The 11420-nt window shown below is 37.9% G+C and overlaps 1 protein-coding gene across 2 annotated transcripts; it reads right to left on the bottom strand.

The window, feature by feature from the left end:
* Positions 1–3758: 3758 nt before the first annotated feature.
* nfil3 (nuclear factor, interleukin 3 regulated) lies at positions 3759–8606 on the bottom strand. 2 transcript variants are annotated; one of them, XM_004564570.5, is made up of 2 exons: positions 8430–8606; positions 3759–6309 (listed from the first exon to the last, which is right to left on the bottom strand). In XM_004564570.5, the coding sequence occupies exon 2, from the start codon at positions 6219–6221 to the stop codon at positions 4854–4856; it is 1368 nt and encodes a 455-aa protein (XP_004564627.1). In that variant the 5' UTR covers positions 6222–6309; positions 8430–8606; the 3' UTR covers positions 3759–4853. The 2 variants fall into 2 exon arrangements, with proteins under 2 accessions (XP_004564627.1, XP_004564626.1); XM_004564569.5 differs by having other exon boundaries at positions 8418–8606.
* Between the last annotated feature and the right edge of the window lie 2814 nt (positions 8607–11420).

Genomic DNA, 11420 nt, shown 5'->3' on the forward strand with positions numbered 1-11420 from the left:
ACTGCAATGTTGCATGGGAGATCAGGGGCAGTACCTCTGGATTGGCAGACCGGAGTGGTGGTTCCCATTAGAGGTGGGTTTTGATTATCGATTTATTGATTAAAATCGATTTTGGCTTGGATAACGTGATATAACGTGATATAGATAGGTTCACGAGTGAGGGGGGAAGGAAGTTGGAGATCAACAGGCGAATTGGTGCTGTGGCATTTTAACACAATTTAATCCCACATTTGTGAAAGAAAAGCAAAACACTTTTTTGAAAAGTCTGTAACAAAACCATCAAATCTGATAAAGGTTATTTAAATGCTGCAAAAGAAGAATGGATTGGAATAGAAAAAGTACATATCCTAACCTTAATTACTGGAGGAGAATAATGAATGATGCTCATAGTGAGTAAAAAGTAAACTGAGTGCATTTTTTGGATAGAGATTCACTTTTAATGTGTGTGTTTAATATAATACAGATACATAAAAAACACTCCCAAAACAGAATTAATTATTACAAAATATTAATAAAAACTATAGAAATGGAGGCAACTTTGCCCATGGTTGAATGTATACAATGTATGAAAAAAGCTTTATTGCAGATACTAATTTTACTAATTTAATAATAATAATTTTGTGTTGTAAGATTTATGACTTTCATGCTTTCATAGTGGTACTTGGGAGAGCTTGACATTTTTATCAGGTGGTACACACTGTAAAAAGTTTGAGAAACACTGATAAGTTAAGTGTATGTGTGCTTTTGGAAAACATTTAAAGCTGCTGTACAGAATCTTTGAAACAAGCTTAAAACATTTTTAGAATATAAACAGAACATCTGCTTCTCTTTACAGCTCCTCACTCCACCAGGGCTGTTTGGCACTTTCTGATAATGTGATGTACCTACTGTGGCAGTCATACAGACAATTGGACGGTCCAAAAATTGGCCTACCTATTACTGGCTGAGGTTTTAGTAGAGTTGTGGCTGAACCACATAAAAATATATCATTAATTTTAATCTCCCCAATCAATTATAATGTTATGTTGGAATGTTGTTAAAGAGGGTCAAAAATGTTTCAACCCAGTTTGTTTTGCAGATTCTGTATAGCAGCTTTAATATAGGGAGGACACAACTTCCAGATTGTGAGTAAAATCAGATTTTTTTTTTCTCTTTGCCAGTTTAACAGTTTCTGTTGTGCCTGTCACTATTCCCTGTCTGTTTTCTTACCTGGTTCTTCCTGACCTTGTACTTTCTCCTCACGTTCCCCTCTTTCCTCTCTCCCTCTTTGGGCTGGCAATCATACACAAATAGATTGTATTCAATTAGATGAAAAATTACATTAATATGAAAAAAATTCTATTAAGATCACTAACAAAAAGTCCTCTCTCAGTGTATTTTCAACCAAAAGGCAAATAACCAAACCACATGAACATCTAATAAGAGATATAAACATTGAAACACTGATCCAACATTATTCTTGATTGACGGATCATTTGATTTTACACTTTTACCTGAATGTGGGTCCTTTTTTTGAAAAAAAACTTCCTTATATCTATTATGAACCTGGCTGTCTCTCTGTACACACACACACACACACACACACACACACACACACACACACACACACACAACAGGTGTTCTAAGGTTAATGGGCATTCAGTCAGTTAGCTAGTTAGTATCCATGTCAAACAGGACAGTGGTAACAACAGCAGGCTGCAGACAATTTAAAGTTTTAGATTTTAAATAGGCTGTATACATTTCAATGGGAGCAACAGGACGGTCAAATGTCGCTGAATTTACTACAGAGCAGGACGGATTGTAGGGTAGCAAACATTGTCGGAAAACACGTTTTCAACACTGCAGGTTACCTGGTGTAATGTTTTTCAGCTAAAAAGAAACATGGTCTGACTCCTACCTAACTATATAAAGAGTAACTGAAGGTTAAATGCAGCTAATATGTCCTGTTAGAGATAGGGTGAGGAGTTTGGCTATCCAGGAGGGGCTCAGAGTAGAGCTGCTGCTCCTCCACATCGAAAGGAGCTAGTGGAGGTGGTTTGGGCATCTAACTAGGATGCCTCCTGGGTGTGGTGTTCCGGGTATGCCCTGGTGAATGCCCCCGATGGATATTAATTAAACTTGTAGTTGGATATAATATGATTAGAATTAAGCATAATTAACTATTAGCAAAACTGCATTCAGATAAACCCTGTTTTAAAACTCTGTATCCCTTTATTGATGAAAAGACTGGATGTTAAGTACTGTTATTTATATTTTGGATAAAGATGGGGGGATCTTAATCTCTTTGACAGTTCTTATGTTTGATTAGATCACCAGTGTCTAAGGAGGAAAATGAGAGACCAGGAGAAAAAGTAGGTGAAGTTACACTTGTTCTTGAACTCATTGGAAAGCTAAACTCAGAACTGAAAATTCTACTTTAAGAGTCCCTTAAGTTGAAAACGTATTTTGTGTTTATATAGAGAAGTGTTTATATAAAATTACACATTAAAGCTGTAACAATTATGTTTCTTATTGCAGTGATTTCTCTAAACCAGTAACAAACAAAAGCAAATGCTAAATCCTAACTCAGATTATTTTAACTGTACTGTTTTTAATTGTATGATGATTTACAAACATGACTAACCCATTTCTTTTGGTGAGTGTTCTCTATTCCCAATGGCAGTATGCTATCCACACAGTTTCAGCTTGAATCAACAACTTTTGGAGAATTTTTCTCTTTGCTGTTCTGTCATAAAACAAATGGATTGATGGATTTTAGGCATTCTTAACACAACTGAAGAGGTTGGTTTTACATCTAAATGAATTTGCTACTGTAGCATTATTTTCTAGTGTGTTTCCTAATCCAGCCATATTACGTGAAAAGAACTAGAAAGTCTTTCCTCACTGAGTAAAAATAAAAACTGAAAGCCACTTGGATGCTGGGAGATCTGACTTATGGCAACATGACTGCTTAATGATTGACCTAATACTATAAAAGAAAAGGGACATAGCTGAAAATATAGCCAAAATATAATTTTCAATCACAAATATCACATTTAGTATTAGCTTCAGGAAAGAAAAAGAAAGAAAGAAAGCATATATTTAATGACAGGACATTTATTGTGAATAAAAGCTCACATTACAATAAAGCTTGAAGCTGCTGGAAAAAATGAGTTATGATTATCATTTCCAACTATGGCATAATATGCACATACAATGTATTTGAAATAAAGTAAATTATTTAACATGATACCAGCTATGTTTGATTTAACTTGCTCATTTATATTAACTATATAGAAAGTCACATAGTAATATGTGACCACCCCAATTTGCTACAAACAGCAAACAAGGCATATATGATGATGATGATTACTGATGGCTCTGGATTCTACATAGTAACAGAAACTTTAGGGTTGAGATCCTTTCTTCCATAAACTGAGCATTGTGTAATTCAAAAATATTTCAAAGCTTTGTAAAATCCAACTACAGTCCTGTCAAGGTTAAGGAAATGTACAATTCTCCAGCAAATGTCACTCACAATCTCGCTTTAACCAGCAGCCTGGAAAGTTTAAGTAATCAACAAAATAATGAAAAAGCAAAACAAAGTTTGGCAAACAGTGAAACAGTGAGTGAAGCAGAGCCTATTTAAAAGTTGTACTAAAGTTTGAGTCAAAATCTGTATCATTCTTTTCTTAAACTCCAGTAGGGATGTGGCTGTGTTTCAGCCCACTGGTGGAAGTTTGTGACAATGTTATTGACTAAATGTTTAAGCCTCCAGGTGCTGTTAAATGAATGTTTAATGTCAATAAGCAGGCTTTACATTACCAAAAGAACAAGGCTGAACACAAATGCTCTCTTAACAATCTGTAACTTTCAAACCAATTCCTCAAAATAATTCTGAAAAGAAGTATAAAACTTTCATTCACTTTAAGGAAGTTGTTAAAAGAAAAGTAATCTGGCACTACACAAACATACAAACCAATAATATGACTTAAAACATGAAGAATTTCAGCTTCAAGGCAAATAATGGCCAGGCTGCTCCTGGCCACAAATTTGACAGCAGGGGGGAGGGCTGCTGTTAACAACTGGAACCTTTTTTCAGCGCCACAAAATAAAAGAAAAAAAAAGAAAAAAGCAGCGCTCAACAACAGCAGGTACATATCAATAGGCAACGCTCTATGATAGCAATCATGAACAGTTTGGACTCTTGAAAACAAACAAACCAAAAAAAACCTTTCACTCACAATGTTTTACACAATAACAGTCTATAGCAAATTCTCAAAGTACCCAGAAAATCCTTACTTAGGCTACTTATGCATGTGATCCTATTTTACTTTGCAAAACGTGGAGGGACATGATGCTGAATAATTTGTCACGTACAGTTTAACCTTTATCAGTTTTCACCACTCTGCTGCTACATAGACTAGTTCCAATTACCACTTCAACATTCCAGTCTTCTCCACTGTTCACTTCACATTAAATAGCTTCCTGCTTTGTTAAATGACATAAAACCCATCTGTTAATGATGTAATTTAACACAAACAATGCCATAAAGTGTTGGTTTCATTAACAGTAAGTTTGGATTGGAAAAAGCCAAAGTACAATGAACTGGCATTATTAAGTGAAATAGCCTTTGTAAGAGGAACAGGAATATTATACTAAATTTATCATATGACAATGTGGGTAATTCCATTTCTCCTCAACCTTCACTGGAAAATAGCCTGGATACACAAAAACTATTATTTGTGACTCTAGTATTTTATTCAAACTCATTTATTTGAAAATTTACCAAAAGAAAACATTGTTTAACCCAAATGTCCACACAGTGAAACAGCAAATATAATGCTAAGCATACAATTGTCATTCAGAGAAACTCATGTCTCATGATGATCAGCGACGCTTTTGGTAGAATCTATTCCAGGTACCTGTTCTCTTTTGGAAGCGACTGCTCTGGGAGACAGGGTGCCAAAGCTCTGTTTTACATACCAGTCTTCTGCATGCAAGTGTGCATAGGAAGAGTCTTTTACATCCACAATGGTTTTGTTTGACACGGGGCTTGAGGACTCATCATTATTCGTGCACCCACCCTGCAGTGTCATTGCGTGGCTTACATGCCATTGCTCAGACTGCTGGCTCCAGTCTTGCATGTTGGTGACCTGTACTGACAAAGGGCAGTGAGAAGCCTGTGTGCAACCAAAAGTGCTTTTTGTGGCCTGGTAGCATTCTCCCTCTGAAATACTGACAGGAGAAGAGGACTTTCCAGAGGATTCGTATTCGGGGTCGATTGCCTCCACTTTGATTTGGACGGTTCTGGATTTAATCCGCAGTTTATGGGGTAAAGCTGAAGAACTACCATCTGGCACTTTATGTGTGGAGACAATGATGCTTCTTGGGTCTACTACAAATGGCATCAACCCTTTGGGGACCTGCTGCTCATCCTCACCATCAGATGATTTGCTAACTGCACCATCATCCGAGCTCCTGGGTGAGTTACTAGATGACCTCATGATCTGCATGAATGATGCAGACTGAGTGTAGACTCCAGACAAAGGGCTGGCTATGCCAGGTTTGTAGAGTTCATAGGGACTACCTTGCTCTTGTCTATAGCTGCCATTCTCTCCCGGTTCCTGCTTGACCTCTGCATTCCTGCAGACAGTAAAGCTACCCTGAGTTGCGGTAAATGTCTTGGGCATATGAGGTGAATGCCTGATGACTGATATGCAGCTGCTGCGCAGGTGAATAGGCTCCTTTTCTTTGCTGGTAAAACCTTGGCTAGCATTGGGTGGAATAAACATTTGGTGGAGGTTAAGAGCGGCGGAGCTGGATAACCGTTGGACTTCTTGGGCATATGCTGTCGAGCTCACCAATCCAAACTTCAACTTCAATGACAGCAGCTCAGCCTTGAGGGAGGCATTTTCCTCGCCAAGTGCTACCAATTTGTTCTCTAGCACCATATCATTTATGCGTCGCTTCTCCCTTGAACGCTTGGCTGCTTCATTGTTTTTACGACGCCTCTCCCAGTACAGGGTGTCTTTTTTTTCCTCTGGGATAAACTCCCTTTTCCTACGACAAGCAGATTTAGCCTTGAAAGGAAGTGCAGAGATTTTGTGGCTCAGGAGGTCTCTGTTGGTCCCTTGTAAAGCCACAGCCAGGCACAGGGCATCCTCTCCACTGTAGGACTGATTGGAGTCCACTTCTTGCTTTATTGATTGCATATTATTACTGTTTGCTACTGTCAGCATGCTAAAAGATCTTCAACTGTATACCATAATGCTTGTATCGAGCAAAATTAACTGTCACATGGAATTAATCCGCTTGAGTTGAAGAAATCTGTGGAATAAGACACAACAGAAATGTTTTTCGTCAGAGTTTAGTTGAAACAATGTCAAACAAGTTACCATGATACTTTAATATTTACTTGTGCTGATCAAAGATTGTATATTATCATCCACTTAAAGCTTATTCAGATTTTTGTGCTCTACACATAAAACATTAAGGCTGCAATTATGAGTCCAGTATATTTCTGAAAATACATTTGTAGAAGAGTAAAATGTGGTTAATAGGGAGAGTTAATATCAAGGTAATTACTTTTTAGTTTTGCTATTACCATTTCCTACTTTGTGTCAGAGAAACAAAGAAATCTTCATTAAAGTACAAAAAAAACATGAAGAAAACATATAATCATTTAACTTTCAGAAACTGGATTCCTTCAACAGATTTCAAAATTCATGCTGTGTAACAGATAAATATTTAAAGATGTCATTGGTGAATGTCATCTTATTTACCAATAGCCTGATACCAGTCAACAAGGTATATCAGTCAGTTCCAATGCCTGGCCAATAAATTGGTGCTTCCCCATGATTTACCTTGATTAAAATTTAAAGTAGCAGTTCTTTTGCACATGCCAAGCTTAGGAAATTGAAGTAAACAAACTTTTTTATTCAAAATGATGAAAATAGACATAAAGGCATGATATCACAAAAAATGAGAAACACGAAGCCTGTAACCTGAATAATTTCTTTTGAACTAGTCTTTCACACTCACTGCAGCAAACAGTGGTATTTAGAAGAGGAGCAGAAAGATTTTTAATTAGAAAAAATTATGTTTAGGGTGTGATACAGTTTCCTCAAATGTTTCTTCTTGACTCTGTGCCCTCGTTTTGTCCTTGACTTGGGTCTACATTTAGGAAGAGAGAGACATGACTAATAGGTCACAGACTTGTGTATACATTATAGTCTGGTAACTTTCAGACACTAACTTTGTGTGTTACAATTTGGTCTCCCACTTTTTAGAAGCAAGAAGGCGCTGTATCCCCGACAAATCCATTTGAAATACAGGAGAAATATTTCTCTTTTCATTTACTTGAACCCCTTACGCAGTCTACTACAGATTTTATGGTGCCGATGTGCAAACCCCAGCTGGCGTTGACGAACGCGTCCTTTTGTCTTTTTTTTAACGAGGCAACAAAACATCGTGCCTAAATTTGGATCATACATGATTAAAAACGGTGGCGATGTTATCGCAACGTGCGACACTTGGAGGGTGGGTGCTGACCGAGTGTTTGCTGCTGGTTCAGTCGCGACAAGCAGTACAGAGCGATCGACTCGGCGTTCCAGCACCGGGCCGTCAACGCGTCCTGTTGCCCCAGATTCCTTCATTGTGTCGGTATTATACAATAAGCCCCGCTCCTGCCATCCCGAGTGCCAGCAATTTCTATTGGTGCAGACATTATGCAATGTTTGCCTGTGTGGCAATAACAATACGGACCAGTGATTGCTCAGCTCTGCGTCCAAGTAAAATAGCTCTAAAATTGTCCACATGTGTTAGGTAGCTAACACTGTATGTAACAGACTTTACTAAGACAATGTGGGCATTCAACTCTGTACATGACATCATTGTCTTCGTTACTCATGACATTGGCGGCTGAAGCGCGAGGTCCATCTACGCCCTGAAAAGTAAACTGTTACAACATTACAGAGAAGAAAGCGTTACTTTGCTGTCCCGACGTGGACTGACCCATTCTGTTGTCCACACATCGACAGAAGCCACAGTGCTTTGATAATGTTTCTACAAGCCACATCACATTCTTGTGTTTCAACACAGTGTTGTAATCTATGAATCACTGCTACTGGTAGGCCCGTGTGCCTGAATAAAATTAAACATCTATTATACCGGTTATAACTATATATTTTTTTTAAAAAGCACACACTCGAACGTGAGCTTTGTCGCACTTTTAACTTGGAAACTACCGAGGCTGTTATTACATTTAAAATAGGTTTTGTGCGAGGACACAGAAGGTAGCCAGCTGACTGAAATATAAGCTAGCTAAACGCCCCTGTGATTTCTGGGCGTGTGATCAGGCACCATCCTCTACAAACCTGTACAACGCTTAATGTTAATCCCAGACATTTAATATTAACCGCAAATCAAAACTGTACCTTTTCTATCACCTGCTTGTGGGGATTGGTTTGGTTTTCCACCGCGTATGATGCACACAGAAGCAGCATAGGTTTTCCATCAGCTAATAAGGAAATGATTGTCAAGAAAATCCTACAAGTTATAAAGTACTTTGCTCTCCTCCCTTGGCTTTTTCCTTTCAAGGTGGCTAGTGACTCATGGATCTGTGTTAGTAGGTCAGTGGTTGAGTGCATTGGCAGCGTGAAATTAAATGACAGCTACTGCATCCAATCGGCATGCAGCATTTTCTAACTTTAGCCAATGACTCTTGGCTTCACCAGAGCTCAAATCTTATTTAAGAATGTCTGTCGTCATTCACAGTAGGAGTGAAGCATTTGCGACAATCGGCTCGCAGACCGTGCTCGGATTTGTCCTCATATTACGAAAACAAAATATTTCCGATGTATTTATTGCTTATACTACTTTTACCATGGCATAAATATGCACATTTACTCCCAACAATGTTGCAAATGGGGTGTACACTTCTAAAACAGCACAAGAAGCTGTAGAAGCTCCGTGCGTCTAACGTTTAAGGTTGTCACATTGGTTTATATTTATAGTCAAATTTAGCTACTACATAATTCACACTGTTTACGCACTGTTGCATTAACAGACTTAGGCCATTCCTTGATGTTCTGTTGTCTTTTAATGTAGGTATAAGTCTGTTTTAATTTTATTTCCACTGCTGAATATATGTCTTATTAACAAATTAAATTTTAATTTTAATACTGTATATTTCATTTTGAAATAAAATTAAAAGTGATTTTAAAAAGTCTATTTCCAAAAAGGAAATAGTAGTAAATACGTGAAAAAAGATAACCGGGGTTAATACAGTTAATTTCAGCTGTTTGGTTGTAAGTATACATACACGTCAGTCCAGACGGAGTGGGGTTTTTTTTTTTTTGGGGGGGGGGGGGGGGGGGGGTTGGAGTCTTGTACCAGATGCCATGATCAGCTGCCAAGACCTGACTGTCACTATACATATTCTATTTGTTTGTCTGATGCTCTTGTTGCACTGCTAAATAGGCTGTAGCCAACATGATTTATAAAGGGATTATAAAATCTAAAAAATTACTGCATTATTTTACCTATACTCTTATTAAACTCACTTTCCTAAAAACTGATTGCAACTTCTAACTTGTGACGTAAATGTTATGCCTCAAATTTATTTCACATCATTCATGGGAGATATGTTTGATAAATGATAAGTTAACAAGTCACTGCTACCAGCTTAATCAATTCATTGGGGCAACCTGCGTGTTGTGCTGCATTGTCTGATTTGGTCGTAGTGTGTAAACACCTCTAGAGGCCACTGTTGTATAGCTGCTGCAAACTGAACGTGCCCGTACCAGAGGTTATACTTAAAATGGCAGCTGCCAGGAAGTCTCTTTGGACATTTGTGTTCGCCCTTTATGAAATACATATGTTGTATTAATGCACCCGTGCATTGGTAAAATAAATACTAGAATAGCTGATACTCCCTTACAGAAGATTTATTTTGACCTTTCTAAAGCCTTCTTTAAAAATTAGAAAATAAAATGAAAACAGGCATATGAAAAAAAGCCTACTAGAAATACTTCTCTGCATTACATTCTAACACTTGGCTAAATCCTAATATGTAATTATGGTTTAATAGTTTATTTCACTAAATGTGATTATGCACTGAAAAAGAACATGTTGGGTTTACTTAATTCAATAGTGGACACTGGTTGCACACAGATGTTTTGCTTTGGCAGGAGCTTAAACAACTGAGGTGAAGTTATTCATATTCAATAAACCTGTGCAATTTGTGTTGATAAAATATGATTGAAACATGTTTTGGTGAAGTAATTTGAGCTCTTGGATATTTTAATCCTTCAATTTTCACACTTTATTCCAATACTATTCAGTAACTTTTACCCAAATACTATGTTATCTTCAAATGACATGTTGGTATTACATTCTAAATACACAATTTTCCAATGAAGGCCTTATAACAGATTGTATTGTTCTCCTACAAGATTGTTGCCAGCATCCACTAGTAACCTTTCAAAACAAAAACGCTAATATCACTGCAGTGACAGTAGGTAAACCATGGGTCTCAAACTCACGGCTCGGGGGCCACTTGCGGCCCATGTCAGCACTACTTGTGTCAGGTTAAGGCTGTGTGCAGGCAGGAGTGGAAGTAGAAGGACCCAATGTGCAGACACTCGGAGGTGGAAAGTAGTGATGGCCCGCTTGAAGCTGACGCTCCGGAGCGTGTGTCGAAAAAAACAACACACTGGTTCAGAAGCACTGTGTCGAGGCTTGCTTCGTTTGGCAAAAGTCACGTGACCAGTGACGTCCGAAGCTTCATTACGCACGTAACTGCTTCGGTACCTGATTCAAACAGATATAAGGAAGTGAATCATCCACGGGATTCGTGGAGTGTGTTGATGGTGACAGATAGCGACGAGGTGATCATTCCACTGACAGATATGGAGCCAGCGAGGAAGAGAGGACGTTCTGACGTGTGGGAATATTTTGAGTTGATTTTGCTCAATTCATTTTATCTGCCGAAGTGAAAAACTTGAAATGTCCAAAATCATGTTTTCATAATGTAAATATCATTACATCATAAAGCTGATGAAGACTACAAAAATGTATTTGACACTATACGTAGATGACATTGCTACACAGTTTAGAAAATCATTTTGTTTATTGTTTTTAGGTGATAGTCTGCAGGACCCAGGAATACCTGCATATCTACCAACTTGCAGTGTAGTTCCTGCACTCCACAGCCTCTTCTGTTCCATGCAAGTGGATTTTCTTCAGGGCAGGAGAAACTATTTCTAAGAAAAGAAACAGACTCAGCCAGCGCACAGTAACACTAATCCTCTTGTTAACTGTAAATAACAAAAGGGCTACCTTACATTGATCATGTTTTTACTTTGCAAGTTCTTGATTAGGGGTGGGTTTTGATTATCGCCTTTCTGATTACAATCCATGCTAAATTGAATAAAGTG

Source organism: Maylandia zebra, linkage group LG7 (genome assembly GCF_041146795.1).
Source record: "Maylandia zebra isolate NMK-2024a linkage group LG7, Mzebra_GT3a, whole genome shotgun sequence".
Taxonomy (NCBI): domain Eukaryota; kingdom Metazoa; phylum Chordata; class Actinopteri; order Cichliformes; family Cichlidae; genus Maylandia; species Maylandia zebra.